The sequence below is a fragment of the Lingula anatina genome, chromosome 7, assembly GCF_051362555.1.
Source record: "Lingula anatina isolate TDL-2025a chromosome 7, LinAna3.0, whole genome shotgun sequence".
Taxonomy (NCBI): Eukaryota; Metazoa; Brachiopoda; class Lingulata; order Lingulida; family Lingulidae; genus Lingula; species Lingula anatina.
In genome coordinates this window covers 944,501-964,138 of record NC_141773.1, presented here as the reverse complement: position 1 = coordinate 964,138, position 19,638 = coordinate 944,501, and the positions used below count along the sequence as shown (strand labels likewise).

At 36.5% G+C, this 19,638-nt stretch overlaps 1 protein-coding gene across 2 annotated transcripts; it reads left to right on the top strand.

Moving 5' to 3' along the window:
• On the top strand, positions 1-18,838 carry LOC106157584 (uncharacterized). Of its 2 annotated transcripts, none has more exons than XM_087017156.1 (7): positions 1-132; positions 7,160-7,548; positions 11,064-11,082; positions 11,503-11,553; positions 12,391-12,525; positions 12,969-13,291; positions 13,791-18,838. In XM_087017156.1, the coding sequence occupies exons 2-7, from the start codon at positions 7,183-7,185 to the stop codon at positions 14,025-14,027; spliced, it is 1,131 nt and encodes a 376-aa protein (XP_086873282.1). In that variant the 5' UTR covers positions 1-132; positions 7,160-7,182; the 3' UTR covers positions 14,028-18,838. The 2 variants fall into 2 exon arrangements, with proteins under 2 accessions (XP_086873282.1, XP_023930218.2); XM_024074450.2 differs by lacking the exon at positions 1-132 and adding an exon at positions 5,462-5,653.
• Positions 18,839-19,638: the final 800 nt, after the last annotated feature.

Genomic DNA, 19,638 nt, shown 5'->3' with positions numbered 1-19,638 from the left:
CTCAATGACGATTTTTTTCGACCTCCAAACGTTGAAGAAGTGACTTGACTCGACATCGAAATGGGACAGTAGTCGAAGACAATACAAATATCTCAGAGATCTCTGTTCTGAAGTTTCCAAAGTGCCTAAAAGGTGAGAACTTCGTGGTATTCTTAAATTATATGAAAATGTGATCAATTGTAATCATGTTAGATATTGGTCATTTGTGTCTGAACAAAGGAAAAGCCGTGATAAAACTCAGATTTGAAACAAAAAAGTTACAAGTTTTACGCGATGTCCGGCCGGATGTCGTTGTCGGGACTGTGTGACGAAATAATAGGTTTAAAACACGGTGCAAGTTTGGTTTTAAAGAACACCAACAAAAGGAATTCAAACTGTAGCTAAATAGAATTTTACCAGTTGTTGATATGGAAGTGTAGACAAAGAGAGACATGCTGACATTTGAATCGATTCACTTGTTGATATACGTGGGGTAAACTCATTGACTGTAGCCGTTATGCTTCTTTTAAAAAAAATGCCTAACTGTAATTTTAATAAACTTAATATGGAACCAGAGAGGGTAATTTTGGAGACTGAATAAACAAATCTCCCTCCCTTGCATCCCTGAATCTGCTACAAGTGTAGTGTTAAAAATTAAAAAAGTAAATAGTCATTGGTAGTTAGGTAAATGTTGTTGGTCAGTGTGGAAAATGTGGCCTGCAAAATGTGATTTACGTTTTTTAATGTTTAAATGTTTCTATGTTTATATTTTAAATGTGTTTTGGTTGTCATCTTACAACCCACAGCATGTAGTGCAAATGTTTGTTTTGGGATGCTTTTACCGAGTCACGTTTATTTGAAACCTTGCTGATGAATTTAAAAATCATGTAAAACCCAAAGTTTATGACTGGTTTCCCATGCCTAGATCGATCCATCTGTATCGATCTATCTCCATGGGGAGTCTCACTAAATTGCTATCAACTTAACTGTCTTAAATGTCTGTCACGCCTACTGAAACTGCTAGGGTAAAGATTATTATCCCTTAACAGCTTTACTAGACGTGACAGACATTTAAGCTGGTCAAGTTAATAGCAATTTAATGAGTCACCCCACGGAGATAGATCGATCTGAATTTCTGTAGGAATGTTCCCTATGATATTGGTTGCACAGGTAGACTATAGATTGCAAGCGGAAAAAAGTATTTTCAAACTCATTTTCTAGTAAAAAAAAAACCAGCAGTATAGCCCATTGAATTGATTATAGGAGGGTAGTTTTTTGTCATTTATTGATCAATGGAACTGAAACCTATGCAAAAAGTGTGGTTAAAGCACACATCATTTGATACTTATTGAATTTTTATACCGTAAGCTGTAAGTCCTCCGTGGCTGCTGTCTCTACAAATACAACAGACATTCACACATTTTTGATTATCGATTCCTCTCGAGTTTTCAGGTGGGTTTCTATTTTTGATATCTTGGCAAACAAAAGATTCCTGCATTTCGAGAATCATTTTATTGGCAACCTACACAAGTGTTTCCATCCTTGTGAAATTGGCCCATGGAGTCTTGGCCAGTTCACCAGTAGTGGATAAATTAATAAGTCCCAAGCCAGTGATAATGATTCGCTATCATCAGTCTATTCCCATGCCTTGTTACTTGTATTGAATTTTTACTCACTTCAATTGTCATGTAATATACACAGTGTTCCAAGAAAACAAAGGCCGGTGTAATTCATTGGAATGACTAGACAGAGGAGGAAAAAACATGTCTAGGGAAGATCCATTTCTCAGTATTAATACATAAGTGCACTTAGTGACAGTCTTTTTAAGAATCTCTCTCTCTCTCTCTCTCTCTCTCTCTCTCTCTCTCTCTCTCTCTCTCTCTCTCTCTCTCTCTCTCTCTCTCTCTCTCTCTCTCTCTCTCTCTCTCTCTCTCTCAGGTGAAATATCTCACATGTGCAACTTATGAGTGCTATCTCAAAGCTAATCACACCAACCACTGTTTTCAATCAATACATCATGTCTTAATACACAGACTGCTGGTATTTAACAGCCTTTTAGTGCTGTATTTATATATAATAGATCACCTGGATGCTGCGCAGTGCTGAGATGCCGAGACCTGAGTGAGGATCTCCAAAAATGCATGTGTACACGCACTTAACATCCTGATGGTGTTATCAAGTTGTTGCATAATATTTTTGGAGGTCTTGTAACTGGAAAGAGATGGGAGGGGGTGCGAGATACACACTGTTAAAATGAAACAAATAGCAAACAGATAGGACAATGTAGGAAGAAAGAATAGTTAAATATTGAAGTGATGTGTGTGATATTTTTATAGGTGCTAGATAATTAGCAGAAAGTGAGATGACGTAGGTTAAATATTTTCACTGTAAAGACCAAACTGATGTTTACTCTCTTACATTAAGGGCTTCCAAAATGGCATACAGAATCTAAGTACTAGTACTAGTATAGTTCCCTGTGGGGAAAAACCTAATTCAGATGTCTAGTCTTTCTAAGAACCCTTCGTAATATGTACTCATCTGTGCGTTTTGCCGTCAAATGCAGAAATAGCATAACAAATAGTCTCTCGTCCTCTGTTGGTGTTAAGCAAGGCTGTAATCTCAGTCCACTCCTCTTTAATCTCTTCATAAGTGACCTGCCCTCAATTTTTAACGACAGATGTGACCCAGTGTCTCTGAATAATCAAAAATTAAATTGCCTATTATATGCAGACGATCTAGTAATTATGTCGGAAAGCAGTGCAGGTTTACAAACCGCAATAAATCAACTTCAGGCCTACTGCAAAAAATGGAAGCTACTAGTGAACATCACTAAAACAAAAGTCATGATATTCAATAAATCTGGCCACAAAATCCAGAAACAAATTTTCAAGTTTGGCGATATACCTCTAGAAATCTGTAGTGAATACTGCTATTTAGGACTTGTCTTTACTCCATCCGGAAGTTTCACCAAATCCCTTGAAATACTCAAATCAAAAGGGGGGAAAGCATTTTTCAAAATCCGCAATAAATTATTCACCAGCCCAGTGCCCATTTCCATGAAACTTTTTGACTCACTCATAGCTCCCATTCTTACCTATGGCTCTGAAGTTTGGGCACCATACTTTGTCAAAAACTCAAGTAAAGACAGCTACTTCCTAATTTGTGACAAACTTTCCATTGAAACCTTACATCTCAAGGCCTGCAAAACTATCCTAGGCGTTAACCGAAAATCTCCCTCACATGCTGTCCGCGGAGAACTGGGCAGCTTCCCAATACTGACCACTGCCCACACACTGGCCCTCAAATACTGGCACAGCCTCCAATATAAAAAGCACCATGACACCACCTCCTTAGTTACTCATGCACTTCATGAAAATGAAAATTTAAACAGACTTAACACCTCAACCTGGTCAACCGGCATTAAAAATACACTGGCGCTCATTGGACGCCCTGACATTTGGGAGGACCCTTTTAAAATATCCATGACCGCACTCTCTTCCATAATAAAACCGCTTATCCAAATCTCTTATAGTTCGGCCTTTAAATCTCACCTAGCATCCCTGAACACGGAGGGCAAAAAATTACGTACCTACAGTACCTTCAAAAAAGATTTTAAAAGAGAAATATACACACAGTTAATCCACAAACCCAAATCTACATTCCTTTGCAAATTCAGGATAAGTGCCCACAATTTGGCAATTGAAAAGGGGAGACACATGAATCCTAAAATACCCATAGAGAAAAGGCTATGCACGGTGTGCAACATGGGGTCAGTTGAAGATGAGTTCCATTTTATGATGATATGCCCCTCTTATGCTCCACTAAGAGCCATATTCCTTAACCAGGTTAAAGATATACTGGGCAGTGCAGCCCCTGAGTCCATCAGTGACCTTTTTATTACTGTACTGCAATGTAATGATTTTGATATTGCAAAATGCACAACTAATTTTCTTTATGATTGTTTTAAAGCTAGGGATATGAAAATTGCATCCATGCTGAATAAAACCTAGATTAACTGATGATGCAGTTTTCATATCCCCCTAAATAATAGTTAGTTTAATATAAGGTTTAGTGTAGCCTATTCTAGTTGAATCAGTTTTTTTTTTTTTTTTTAATTATCCCTATATTGATCTTTATTGAGTAGTACATGTACTTTCCCTGCTTTAGTCTAGACATTATATAATGTATATCAAACTGTATATGGTAATCACTCTGCGGATTACTTCTTGTATTTGTATTTGATCATGCCCGGATGTAGGGCGATAGTCAATAAACTTCTGATGCTCTGATGCTCTGTAACTGCCCCGCCCCTATCCACCCCTTAGAATGCTGGCTCAGCAGCAGAGGAGGAGAATTGTGAGGTTGAATGTAATCACTCAGCTAGGCACCTGGAGTAAGACTTATAGGCCTTGCTTAACATGCAGTATGTAGCATAGGACGCATTTGGAATAAAGGACTATCCGAGGGTCAAATATGGCCGACCAACTTGAATACTTCCCCACGGGATATCTGTTCAGTGTCTATTAGCGGATTAGACAGCAAGCTTTGTAGTGGGCCCATGTGTTTGACCTTGGACCAGTTAATCCACTGTTCTGAATGCGGTCATAGACAGAAATGTATGCTACTCAACATCTACGCGTGAAGTCACCCCCCACTGACGAATACAAAACATATATCTGGCCAGGATTGCTTTCCCCGTTGATTACATGAAATCTCACAGGGTGCGAAACAGTAAATGTTGTAACAGACTACCAGCATACCCAGGCTGTGGTCAGAGAGTAACTGATAATGGTTCCAAAAAGAAGTTTTTAGAAGTGATCTGGAGATATGCATCCTGTGTGTGCCTCAGTACTAGTACATATATATATCCAGACTCATTAACCAGGGATTTCACTGGCAGAGCTTCAGTGAGGTTCCTTAGAGCAGTCCAACAAGTTACTAGTAACCTAATTAGAGGTCTTAAAGGGTCTGTAGAGAGAACATAATGGCCCATTCCACTGTGTTTCCTCCTCTCTGAAAAATCTTTTTCCCCTCAAGAAAACTTGTTTGTACTTTCATAAACCATGAAAAAAAAAGAAAAATGAATGGTGCACCACTTTCTAACCCTGTAAAAGTTTTAATTATTAAATTCATTGGTAGGAGAATTTTCAGAAAGTCTTACAGACAGAAAAATGCCACAGAGAAGTAAAATACTATGTGGCAGTCCTTTTGAGAGAAATACTGGTGAAAATTAAGTGTTTAAACTTCATTAGTCATTACCGTATTTTATCCATCCACCTGTTTCCCCACATACTCATCAATGATGCAGCGGTTCATTTATCACCTCGTTACTCCCATAATTAGCCACTTAATTGATCTGGACACAATTGTCCAGGCGGAGTTGGATGGACTGGTACCCTCTTGGTGGACAAAACAGGGGTTAGGTTTCCCTATCTCATATTGACCTGAGGTATTAAAGCTATCATTATGGCTTCATATATAATTCATTGGATACTAGTGCCACTTCATGAATCAGGAACAAGCGTGTAGAGCAAACAGTGTGTGTAGAACTTCATCAGTGCGATGTGCTTGGTTAGCGGGGTAGTTTGTGATGTTTATGTCCAGAATAATGAAAAGCAAATACTCATCTCCACAAAACCTGGGCGTTTAGCATTAGACGCTTCTACAGGCAAAGGTCAGTGAAATATATTTTTTTTTGTGAAACGAGTGCTGATTTCTTTGATTTGTGTTTTATTGTACATGTAGGAACATTTAATATGTGTATTTCTGAGAATATTAGGAAGTTCCACAGCAGGACTATCTGCAGGTAATACTTGTGAATTGTTAAAATGTCAGAGGTAGATGATTTGTTCAGGTGATGAGGCATTAAATCTAGTACATCCAGAGATGATTTTTATATTTTATTACATCAGTTTAACATTATGGCTGCACCATTTTTGTCTTGATTTTTTGTTTTGATTAATAAAACAAACATTTCACCTATCGATTAAAAAAATATCAGTTAAAAAATATTAATTTTCTCTAAAGCAGGAGGAAGCAAAATATGGCCAGCTTTTGGCACAAATTTAATATATCTAACACAAGCAAAGTGTCTGTTTATATTGGTATATATAGATATGAAGCAGGTGAATGTAAAGAAGCCAAGATGAATTTGTTGATTACACACAGTGTTTAGGTCCTGTGTTGAGGGTCCAAACCACTCAGCAAGGCTTTTTAACTTAGAGGGATACTTTAAACTGGATTGATACACTTTTAGAGATTGCCATCTCAACATCCTGGCTATTTTTATATAACAGGGTCTTCTTACAGAGATAGGTCAGTTCGTCATAGGCAGAAAAACACATCTAGCTTATTTCTCTGTATTGGACTTGGCATGGAATGAATAGCAACTGAAAATTGCGTGTAACTGGATAGATATAAAACTGTCACCCTGTGACTGAATATTTTAATGCCACTGTTAAAACTTTTTTTTTTTTGTTTTTTGAGGGGCACATGACTGCTACAGCAGTTTTGATGATGGACTTTGAAATATACACGTTGCCTTTATATACTAACATGTCTGAAATTGCATTGTGCAGTTGCTTTAGGCTTCAACATTTTGATAGTAAATGTGAGTAAACAAAACCTTCCAGACAGCTTTGACGTATTCTATTATTTGACCTCTGACCTGACATATATATAAGTAGAACTATGCATGCACTGACACATTAGCAAGTGATGAGGAGTTAATAGGTGAGCTTGGTGTGTTGAACAGCAGACTGATGACAACAGTAACTGTTTGGGTTTGTATAAAAGAATGTTAGGAAGTCAGGTCTGTTTTCCATGTATGTTATACCTGTATGTTTTTTAGTCAAATGGAATAAATTTGTATGCATTAATACCTTATTAGTGTTTATGCTGTGCAGGTTCATTTTATATGAATGAGATTCCATTAATGTCTGAGCTATTTGTTTAACCATTAATATTAATCTTGATTTGTTTGTTCATCAATTTAGATTTTGACACAAAGACCAGTAATATGAAAAAAAACTACATGATTGTAGTGAATTGATTATTATTTCAATTTTTAGAGTAGGTTTTAAACAGAATGTTTTGGATAATAAGGAGAGACCAAGAAAAACTGCTATATAATTAGAGTAATAATTGTAATAATAACTTCTTATTCTATGATATGTTACAGATTGAACCAGAACTTGCTCAAACATGATGGAATACAGCAACCCGAGTTTTACAGACGGAGACCAGGGAGAGGAAGAAATGTACAAACCCATTCAAAATGGCGGTGCTAGAAAATACCCCTATCCGTACATGCGGGATCACGATAACAGTGTCCACCGAGAAGCGGACGGGGTGGCGATATCTGACCTTCCGGGTGACCTTGGGGCCAGTGACCTTCAGCTCGCGGACACATGGAGTATTAAAACGGACTCATCCTCCTCCGAGTTATCGAAGGAAGAAAAAATATGTCATGCTATTGTTGGTGTTATAATTGCTGCTGGAGTTTTGGCAGGGGTTGTTTGTGTTGTTATGTATTTTGCTGTTTGGAGAGACACCTCACAAGGAACAAAGGTGAGAAAAGGAAATATTAAATACAGTACTGTAGTGATTTTTTCCCTTTTTTAAAATTAATTTTATTTGTTTAAGATCACATTATAAAATTTTTGATTCAATGAATTAAATTTATTTGATAAATTTTCAGTTGCATTGATGCTTGATTAATGATTATTCATTGTTGTTGTTGTTGTTGTTGTTGTTGTTGATATTGTTGTTGTTTATTGTGTGAGAGGAGATCCTGTGATTTGTTGAAGGGACATCCATTGTCATGTCACCTCCCCATCATGCTTTTTTTTCATTTTTTTAACACTTCCTCTGTACATATATCCCATCAAAGAGGAAAAAAACAATAGCATCACAATCTGGATAATACAATTAATATATTTTTTTTCTTAAAGAATGCTGCACAATTTTATTCCATTGTAAATTGTGGGTTGCTTTGGCTGAACTAGCATGTGACTGTTGCAGCCATCAGCAGATATATTGTTTAAGTTGTAGTAAGTTTAAGTTATGCTGACATCTTAATCTAGGTATTTTGCTCATTGTTAATTTAAGTTTTTTTCCTTGCTCTATCTTATGATCATGGTCTGTGCCCTGAATATCCCGCGGCGTAATAACTGGCAGCGCGAGCCAGTTACTTAAAGTAACTTATAGTAACTGGCTCGCGCTGCCAGTAATTACGCTGCGGGATATTCAGGGCACAGACCGTGATCATAAGACATACCGCGAATAGAAAATAGAATTTAGAAAATAGAGCCTTACTCTGGAAATTATTTGTGATGGGGTTGCCTGTTAACTTATAGGTTTTGTTCAATATGTTTTGGTTTGAATTCTTTTTAGTGGAGCATGGATTACTGAAATAGTGTTATTGTTTCTCATAGCAGATCCATTTTTAAGCACGACAAAGAATATCAATATGCGCAAAAAAATATATCAAAGAAAAATTGTGCTTGATTCCAGTAGGCATAGAAATGAACCACCATTTACTACACAAAATGAATGGCCTGGATATTTTGATGTCAGTTATCTTTTCATCTCCGTTATGTGTATCTCTAACTCTTCATTCTCTGGATCATACGGTCATTAAACACAAATCTTTGTCGCAAACACAATTACTGCCACTAAATTCTGTGAACGTCTCACGTAAAGTGACTTCATTGTTCACGGATTAAATAAAACAACGGCTTAATGTAACTTGGCGCTCAGTTTCCTGTTGTTCTAATGGGATTAGATTACTGCCTCTTGGTTGCTGCAATGAAGCCTTTGATAGAGTATGTGCATCCTTTTTTAATGTCGTATTGATCGATTTATTCTTATGGGATTACAAACCGCATTAGTTTGTTTCAAAGATATGCAGTTTAAGTGTTGGTAGTATATTCCTGGTTGCTCTTTTTATGAAAGTTAGTGTGTTGTTTTTATTATTATTTTATTTTATTTATATATTAATTTTTTTAGGCATTGTTTCCTGAAATTCCTTTTTACCTCATTGTAAGAAAAAAGACTATTAGGCTAGACAATAGTGATATGTGGGTAAACATTTAATGGCGACTCTTTGTAAATGTGGTCAATATACACAAATAACACAATTTATTTATTTTTAAATATGTTTAACAGATATATTAGCTAAATTTTAAGGATTGGTTCTTTTTTTAGAGGTAGTTGTCAAATCCTCAGAGCAAGCAAAGAAGGGAATGAAATAAGCTTTGATTTTGGTTAGGGGGGCAATGGATTTTTTTTTTGGGCAGGGTGTTAGAGAAGTACATATGCCAGTATGCTACTTTTAGCACTGTCTCTCTCTTTCCATCCCTACCCCTTTTACCACCAACTGCTACATCTTCACATCAACAATTAACCTGTCAGATGTCTGGAAATTTTAGAGGGATTTTTGGCATTTTCAGTCCTCCCCTCCCCCTGTCTCTACTCTCTCTCTCTCTCTCTCTCTCTCTCTCTCTGCTTTCCCTTCTCTGCCTCTATCTCTCTCCCTGCCGTCTTTCCTCTATCTCTTTATCTTTCTCTCTCTTTCCATCTGTTTCTCCCCCCTCTCTCCATTTCTCTCTTTTCCCCTCCCTTCTTCTCCCCTCCTTTTCTCTCCCCCTCCAACCCCCCTTCTCTCTCTCTCCCTCCCCCATTCTACCCTCCTGCCTCTTCTACACAATCACACGTATTGCAATCGACATGTGAATTAAACCCAATCAATACTGGAGATCTCAAAGAGCACCTTGCCTGACTCCTACAGGCTCAGAGGGGCAGGCTAAGGTGATTAGAAATCTTGGCTACTTGACAGGTGCACTTTTCCCTTTTTCTTAGACATCGACTGTTGGCAGAGGGAGATATTTACTGTAAGGAGGTGATCAATAATGGGGCTATTATATGTCTTTTATGATAGGACATTGATTCTTGTTTGGAATAGCTTTATTAGGCATTACATGTGATTTACATTCATAGGCGCTCCAATCTACTGTCTTGTGCTCAACATTGATGAGTACTCGTACAGTTATTTTATTGGTGATGAGTACTTCCAGTCTTTGTAGTTTGAATGAAGATATATAAATGTATTTTGGATGTTTTTTGAGGTCTGCCTTAGGAGGATGGACAATTTGCAATTGTCAAATAAAGTGAAGAAGCACCAAAGTGGAATGAATGTGTGATCATATTTGTACACGATATGGCTTTTGAGCGTTACTTAGTCAAAATTGATTCAGTATTTATCATGTAAATTGCCCTGAAGAAAAGGTTTTTGTGATGCAATTTGAAAAAATGGAAGTTAGAGCTAGAAATTTTTCAGTTTGACAGTAAAACTAACTGGTTCCAAGGTTTAACTCCCTAAACAACCAGAGGCAGTTGGGGGAAGGGGGGGGGGATTACACCCATTGTGTTTGATCTCTCTACCTCAGCACTGTCATAACATCCAAGTCTGTGATCAAAAACTTTATTGTAAATATTGTTGTCAGATTATAGAGATAAGTAACACTGGTAATGCTGACGTCATAGCTCATTGTCACAGTGCATGAATCGGATGCATTAAAAAGTGGCTTCAGCGCGATCAATATCATAAGTAGCGCACATTGAAACATGAAGGATTGTTGTGTACGTAATAACTTCATTTCTGGAAGTGAGGAAGGCGTGAAAAGTATCATTTGTCACGTTCTGAATGAAAGCTATATCAACATCAAACACAGGACAATTTTTCAAACAATCCCAAATGATAGATGAAAATAGTGTGTTGATAATTTCAAGATGTACATGGCAGTTGTGTTTGCATAAAACTGTGAGAGATTTGTGTTAGGTGTTGGCTGGATTAAGATCTGCTGTGGATATGATAACTGTGTGGTGATAGGATAACTGTTGTTGGCATTTCTGGTTCATCAAATAAACGCCAAATATTTATTTTCAGGTTTATTTCCTGAATTTTTTATTACTCAGAGTCATGCCATCAAAAGGAACAAATAAAACTGATATTGACATGTATTTTTCAATTTAACTGCTTGATTTATCAAATTGAATATAATTTTGTTTTTTATTTATTTTAGGAAAAATATTTTTTTGGAAGTAAGTATAGTTTTGATGTTTCTTTCACAGAAGTTGATAATAAATTTGGTAGTTGGGACACTTGTATTAATGGCAGATACAAATCAGATACTCCCAACACCAAGTGTTGTCATCTCATTCTCAGACAAAAAAGTTTAAAGAATTTTATGATCTTATGTACAGAATTTAATTTTATTTAAGATGTTTCCCCTTCATTTTATTGATAATGGTCATTTAAACCCTGTGATAGGAGTTTTAGCATTGAGTTCAACACAGGCATCATACATAAAAGTACTAGTACACTAGTAAATTAAAGTAGACAATAAAGAGAGCAATTTTTGCAAATGGTTCAATTTCTATTCTAAAATAAAAACTGGGAGCTTAGAATTTCGACATCAGAGCTTATTTGATGACAATAATTATTGATTGAATGCATTTCAGATCAAACTGTGATTTGCAACGAAAATTACACGGCGCCAGACCAGTCAAATGGTAAGGCGGGAATAAACCCCCAGGAAATGATGGGACTAGGGCATGGCCTTGTCATTATGCTCATTTGTTTTCTCCATGAAAAAAATGTCAATATAATTGGTAGTAGAAGGAAATGGAGGTTGCCTGAGGTCTTTGCTGTAGAAAATAAGTTGAGGCTTAAGCCTGGGGTTAGATGAGGCATTATGTGTAATCCTTTGATTTTTGAGGAATCAAAGATATTTTATTGATGTAGGGTTGACATACAGTAGATGACTATTACACTGACTGATATACTGCATGAACTCTGCATTTTAAACAACTTTTTGTTATAATATGCTATGCTATGCTAATTTTACTATCATGTTATGTCATTTTATGTTACTTTGTGTTATGATTTAGTACTATGTATGTTATCCTATGCAATGCTGACTGTGGTAGTTCAGCAATTTTTGGGGCTTAGCCAAAACACTACTTATTCATCACTTTCTTCTCCAAATGGTTTCAACTTGACTAAAACAAGTGAAATGAACCCAGTTTTTAAAGCAAATTTAAGAAGTTTTAGAGCTCATTCAGAACAGCGGACTAACAGATCCGCAGATAAAAATATGGCTGACTCACTTGAGTGTTTGTTGAGAAATCCCCGTAGGGAATAAATTCAGTGTCTAATCGAGAATTAAGAGACAAATTAGCAGCTTTTTAGTGGGTCACCATATTTGATCTGCCAATCTGTTAGTCTGCTCTTCTGAATACACTCTTAGCATTTTGCCGAATTAGTGAGTGTTAGCACTACAACAGCTACGTCATGTCTCATCACATCCCGTCATGTGCCATTCCAGTACATAGTATCATACGTTTCAGGGACCACATCCTGGCTATTCCAGTGTCCGTCCAATCAGTGCCAGACACCAGAGGGCGGTGCTATCTACGGCTCCTGCTGCGTGAAAGGTCACTGTAGATGCTACGGGGAAGGGTACAATTCCTACACATGTTTACGTAAGCAGCTGCTGTCAAATAGCTTCTAAAAGTTGATTTCATATCTCTAATTGCAGTTTCATTTTAATCTGGTTATAGCCAGTTTTAAAAATCAGATTCTCCAAGAAGCAGTTTTTGTGATTACGCTCAAGATGCTTTCAGCCAATTCAAGAGTTGAGGTCAATCCCCAAGTCTTATTGAAGCATGACTGAGACATTTGTCCAAATCTTAGCAGTTTTGTTAATTTTTAGATCTTTTAAATACAGGTAGAAAAGCAATCAGACTACTCAAACCTCTGCCAGACTTTACATGGATATATTGTGGTAGTTGAGAAAACATTTATTGCACAACGACTCAAATATTTATAAATAAATGATGATCATTATCATTATAATCATTACTATTATGATTATTATTCATAAAAGCCAGTGCAGTAATGAAAGTGAATTAATGAACTATTTTAGCTGAGATCCCAGGTTGTCATGTCTTGCCTCACCAGTCTAGAGTAGCAGCGCCCCCGACAACAACCTTCAAAACCACCCAATCTGTATACAGCTGTCTGAACCTCCAGCCCAGCAGTCCACGCGAGGTGCACATCCTAGCGGCGTACACGAGCAATAGTCTACTGCACCAGATGCAGAACAGTGTGGAGATGAGGGGAATTACGGTGAACATCACCAGAGAGGGGAATTCTAGCAAGCAGGTGGTGCTGGCGCTGAGCTCATTTGAGGCTGTGCAATGGACTGTTGATGTTCCTGTCGGAGTTAACGTGTCTGAAATTTTATTGGTAAGATATTTTAAGTCGAGGCATTCATAGGCCAGGACTCAATTTAACACACATACACACACACTCAAAAATTGAATAAATAAATAAATAAATCAATTAGTTGATTAGGATTTTCATGAGGGTGCTGTAACTTGTGTCCTGATAGGGTAAGATGTGCACATGTGACCATGTTACGTTGGTAATTAAGTTCTTAGCCAGGTAACATGGCCTAAGTTTTTTTGTAAAACGGGGGCCAGGTCTCTTGATAAATTGTGAGGGTCAGCTTACCTGCCACTTTTATATGGACTAGAGGCAGTCATCCTTGCTGCAGTATCTTCAAGCTAACAGGGAATTTATAGTTAGAGGTCCATATGTTTTGTCCATCGTAATGTTTTAGCAATTTTGAAACTTTTTTTGATAATTTCTGGTTATATATCATAAACATTATTAATTCACTTCTTATGTACATTTTCTTTATTGAAGATCCATCAAAGATGATAAAAGTGAATTTATTTTCCAGTTCTCTCCAAACATGTACTCAACTGTGGTACCAGCTCGTCATGGCTCAGCAGACAGCCCCAAGCTCCCTCTAGTGGCTATATTTCGCCAGCCATACGGTTATGGTATAGACAGTGAGGGATACGGGTCCACACCAGCGTTGTTAGAGTCTGTAGAGGAAGAGACGCAGACAAAGATCACATCGTTCACAGGGAGCTCAGTGGTGGATAGATTTGAGCTGACAGTGGGGCTCATGTGAGATGGCCTCTGTTAGATGACTTCAGTTAGATGACTTGTGTAAGATGACTTTTGTAAGTCTGGCAAATGAAATAGTATGACAGTGGCATTTTCTTAATTTTTTAATGAACCCCTACTTATGATATAAGGTGGTAGGTTAGTTTGCAGTCTCTGTCACAAATACTGGAGTAAAAACTAATACACAATAAGTCGATCTTATTTTTGACCATGTTAAGGTTGCATAAATCAAAAGCTTGAAAACGAGGTATCAATTCCATCTGTTCATTTATTTATTTATTTATTTATTTATTTTGTAGTTAAGTGATAACTTCAGGTGCTTCAAAAAGACCAGTTACATGTATTTATTTACTTATTTATTTTCCAGTACCATTGCATATCTCTACCATTTTCTTTTATCATTTATTTTAGCATTAGATTATTCTGTGTTATCATATCAAATAAAATGTTTTCAGCAGAAAGAAAAGCAGTAGTTCACAGACCTCAGTTTACATATTATCTGTTTACAATATTCTATAGTTTATGACTTGAGATTATAGTAAAGTTTAAGGTTATAGTTTATGGCTTAAGTTTTTTTTTTTTTTGCACCAAATTTTCATCAGGCAAAAAAGAGCAATTTTAATGCACTCACAAATAATTGCTGGACCCATTCTTGCACTTGATTGAATGTTTTCTTATTTTAATCAATAAATGTGTTCTACATAAATTTGTGATTCATTTAGGTCGCCATTTGTCTTCTTTATGTTTCACAAAGCACACACTGTACTGAGTCAATAATGTAAGGGGTTTTAGTATTTTCAAGGTCTGAATTTTGGAAAGAGGAAGAGCTTTGCAGAATGTTTAGAAATTAAAAAGTGACTTGTGGACATATACGAATAGGTATAGAGTACACTTAAGCAGCTATGCTTATTTATTTTATAAATCTTGTCTCCAAAAGTTTTAGAGAATCTGTCTTCAAAATATTGTGTGTAGATATTAGATATCAAAAATAGGAAAAAATGTTCCTAAAATTGTGCAAATTTGGTGGAATCAAAACAAATGTTATCAAATACTGTCTTAATAATTATTTTGTTTTGTAAAAGTTCTCTGTCTAGATTTTATGTCAAGTGAAACATTTAGCTTCTAAAGCTGAAGACATTACTTAAAAAGCATGTTCTATGCATGTATGTCTGAAATTTAAATAATTGTCATTATATTTATGCGAGTAGATAAATATCAAGTTTCTCTATGCATTTTCTTTATAATGTACTTAGCTCAGCTGCCTTTTTATATTAAATGAAGAACTGTTATGAAAATTGGAATATTTTATTAATTGTTTAACCTAATACTCATTAATTTCATCATGGATAAGAAGATAATATGTAAGGATTTTTCAGATTAATTAGTACCACCAGCGTATACGCTGGCGGTACTCATGGTTTTAGTCCCGGCCCGTCTCGTACAGCTCCGCCGGCTCCTGCGGCTCCGCCGGCTCCTGCGGCTCCGCAGTCGGGCGCCGGAAACAAGTCACCGTTACCGCTTCTCCTCCTAGACCGCAGGGACCTGTGTCCCCATCTCTTGGATTTAGGTCACATATAATCTCAACTTGAACCCCCTGGTATTTTTGTCTCAGTTAGTGCATTGGTCTGGGTGTGACGCTCACTGAAATGCACCCTTGTCAAAATTTTTGAAAATTTGATGCTAAATATCTCCCAAACTGAAGGAATTATGGAAAAAGTTACTATTGAGGTCTGACCAAAAGTCATATATGGAGTTTCCAAATATGCCCTTGGATTTGACATTTGACCTTTATTTCAAGGTCAAACAGGCCAAAATTTTCTAAAAATGGGAATTTTCTGCAAAAAAAGAATTGTTTGTGCCAATTTTCAGAAACTACACAGACCTAAGCTTTCATATTACAGTGGGGACTACTATTTAGGGACTCCCTTCATCTTCATGGGTTTGGGGTCAATCGGTGCATTTTCACCGGAGAAGCAGTCATTTGATGCCAAAACTAAAAACTCTGTAATTGTGGAACTGTTTACACTAGAGACGTCTTGTTTTTTGCATTTAGTACAGCTTGTCAAGCACAATACTGGAGGTGGTGTCCATTTTCTTATTTTCCATACGGTTTAGGAGTTGCACTTTATTAAATAGTACAACAATGCAATATTCAGTAGTTAACATAAAATGAAATAACACTCCCAAAATTAGCAGAGATACGCCCATAGAATTTGAATAGAAAGTCATTAACTAGCAATCTAACTGTGACCTTGATATTGACCTTTGACCTACTTTTCATGATGAACTTCACTTTGCAAGTTTTCTGGTCCTTAATTATATCATCAAAACTAGCAGAGATACACCCATAGTTACCATTGAACTTGAATAGGAAGTGATATACTGACAATCTTAGAGCGCATTCCCAGAGATTAAGATCGATCTTACTTGATCGACCTAACTCCCTGCAGTTAGCCGACCGCACACGGAATTTAATTATTCCCTTACAGCTTTTAGTAGGCAGGACAGGCATTTAAGCCAGCTATGCTGACAGTAATCTAGTGAGACTCCCCATGGGGATAGATCGATTTATAATCTGTGGAAATGGGGTCTTACTGTAACTTGGAAATTAGCCTTTGACCTTCTTTTCACTGGCAGTCTAACTCTGACCTTCAAATTGATCTGTGACCTACTTTTCATAATGAACTGCACTAAAAAAAAATCCCTCCCTTATATCTCCAAAACTGGCAATAGTTGCTATTGATCTTGAATAGGAAGTTATATACTGGGAAACTTTTACTTTGAAATTGACCTTTGACCTATTTTTCACCATGAACTATAGTTTGCAAATTTTCCCACCCTACAGATGCATGAATAGGCAGTTTTTTTTCCACAAAAGCCAACTGATTGCCTGCATATATATATATATATATATATATATATATATATATATATATATATGCAGCAGTTATATATAGATATACTTGCTTTAATGCATGATTAGTTTGACATTAGTACCCATTTGGTCAGCTGTACATGTGTACATTTAAAGCAATAATAACTCTTCCTTTGAGATTCAAAATTCCGCAAGAAATACATTCTAAACAACACACGGAAATATATTATACTGCATTTCACCACTAAAACAGCTGTTATTGTAGTAAAACTAAAAACTGTGCTTGTCAATAGGGCTTTCAATGCCTTTCTTCCTGGTCGTCAAGGCATTCGTTGCCAAGGATTTTGGCGCATCACGCAGATTCAACTATATTTTGTTGTTTATCTTTTTTTTTTCAGCACTACCCAAACAAGCTTTTCACTTTTTGGGTGGATTCAATTTCCTAAATTATAATTTCTCTCCCAGTTTTGATATTCTAATTATTTTAAATGTCAAAACAGCTGCATCAACCCATTTTTAAATTTTCATTAATATATATGATACAAACAAGCACAAAAATAAAGAATATACGATGTTGCCCATGTAGGCCAATATCAACTACAGAATAAAAGGCAGCACGGTTTAACCCAAATATAAACAAAATTTCAAATATTGTTTCCATCACAGTTAGTGAGGAAATCCTACATTCACAATGATACTACATCCTTGTATTTGACCTTTTACTTTTGCCCACCTGATTTTAAAAAAAAATTATCTATGTAAAATGATAACCCTTGTTTACTGCATTTTATACAGCTTGTCAACCCCTCCCCCTTCTTTTTCCTTCCCATACGAATGTGCTTACTCCAGCTGGTGGTACAATACCAGGAGGCGGTATCGCCTCTCTGATCCTCTAGTTAAATGTGTTAATAGTTTAAGATGCTAATGTAACTTTGATAATTAATCTGATTTGTGATATTTATATGTATATGTCTACCATATATAGAACTTGATGAATATATAGAAGTCGTTAATATGGTCGTAGGCTGAGAAAAAGGTTTGATGGATTTGAGGTGGGAGTGATGTTGGCGACCTACAAGGAAGTTATTTTTACCACCATCTAGATGCTGACTGAAGGAAAAGTAACTTCTGGAGGAATTGGAAATGAGCAAGTACTAACAAGTAATTATTAAGAGACAAAAAAAAACACAAAAATGTCGGGGGGGGGTATGGAGCACCTCTTACCCGGATGATAGGGGGTTAGGTATAACTCTCCCCCCTTTCCCAGCCTGCAACTTAAACCTGGAACTTTTTTTTTATGTTAAACAGCTGAAATGTATGAATACAGCTGAGATGAATAGATCTTTGCCACACAGGCTCCTGCTGAAACCTTTTGATTGCAATCTCCACTTGTACAACGGGGCCACGTCTCCCAAAGTCTGACGTCAGGTTTTGGCTTCAAATCTAAGCCTTAGGGATTTTTTTAACAAATACTGAAGAATAATTAAGTTCATGTGTAAGTATGTATGCTAGTATGTAACAAGAGACACATTGGGTAAAGATGAGGAGAATAAAAAACGCCTCACCTTATTATTTTAGCGATAATATTGAAAGGGGGAGTATGAACAATAGTTATGCACAGATAAACTAATCAGTGCATTAAGTGCAAATTATACGGATTAAAAAAAAGCTAAACGAAAACGAACTGACAGTATATATTTGTCCTGGATTTTTATGGTGCTTGCAAGGATATAAATGTATGCGTTTGAACGAGTGCTTGTTTACTGTGCTTAAGATTACATTTGTGAAAATTAAGCACATTCAATCTGTTAAGTGTTTATATACGTACCCTTGCACTGTGAGTTCATCCATATCTCTATAGATAAATGGTTGAGGGTTGTGGTCTTGAATTTTGGGCTGAGAGCCACACGTATAATTGTTAATAAATAGTTCATCTACTCTGTTTTGTGTTTGTCAAATTGAGAAGGGACATTAAATAATTTTTAAGTTTGTTGAAACAAATACATTTGGTTTAGAAAGGGTATTGTAGCCCTTTATTGTCATCCAGATACCGAAAATGAGGTTTTTCATGCATCTTATAATTCAGTTACGTATCTTTTTGTGCCAATTTATAATAGTAAAAACCGTCGAACATATAGAATATCAGCGTTTATATATCTCGTTGCGATGTATAAGCATGGGCAACTCGAAACTTAAATCGTCGATTTAACAGCTATCTATTTTGAGGTGAGATAGCAATCGGTATGGGACGTAACTACATCCCTGAACAAGATTTTATCAAGAAAATTGGCAGACTTTACCGCGAGTGTTTGGGCCACAATCCCGTGCCGATATTTTGTTTAAAATGTTTGTAATGAAGTTATGAGCACCTAATTACAGATTTTCAATGAACAAAGGTATTCATTTGCTTAATCAACGATAAAATCTGAACTAAAACTTTTGAGAAAAATTGCCGGCAGGGTTTTTGAGTACTAAATAGTGTCATTAAATCAACGTTTAAACGGTGATAGTGGGTGCTCCGGTAAAAGAGAGATTTGAGAAATCGCTTTTTCAGTTTTACCCCAAAATCGCAATTATGGTGTCACCCGTAAGATGACATGTGTAAATGTGTAAATGTTTATTACCAAAAATAATTAGGGCAGTTACTAAGGAGTTTTGGGCGAAAGGTGACAATATCCTTATAATTCGCATGTAAGTCACAGACTGGAGGTGACGAGTGCGCCTAAAAATCTCATCACGA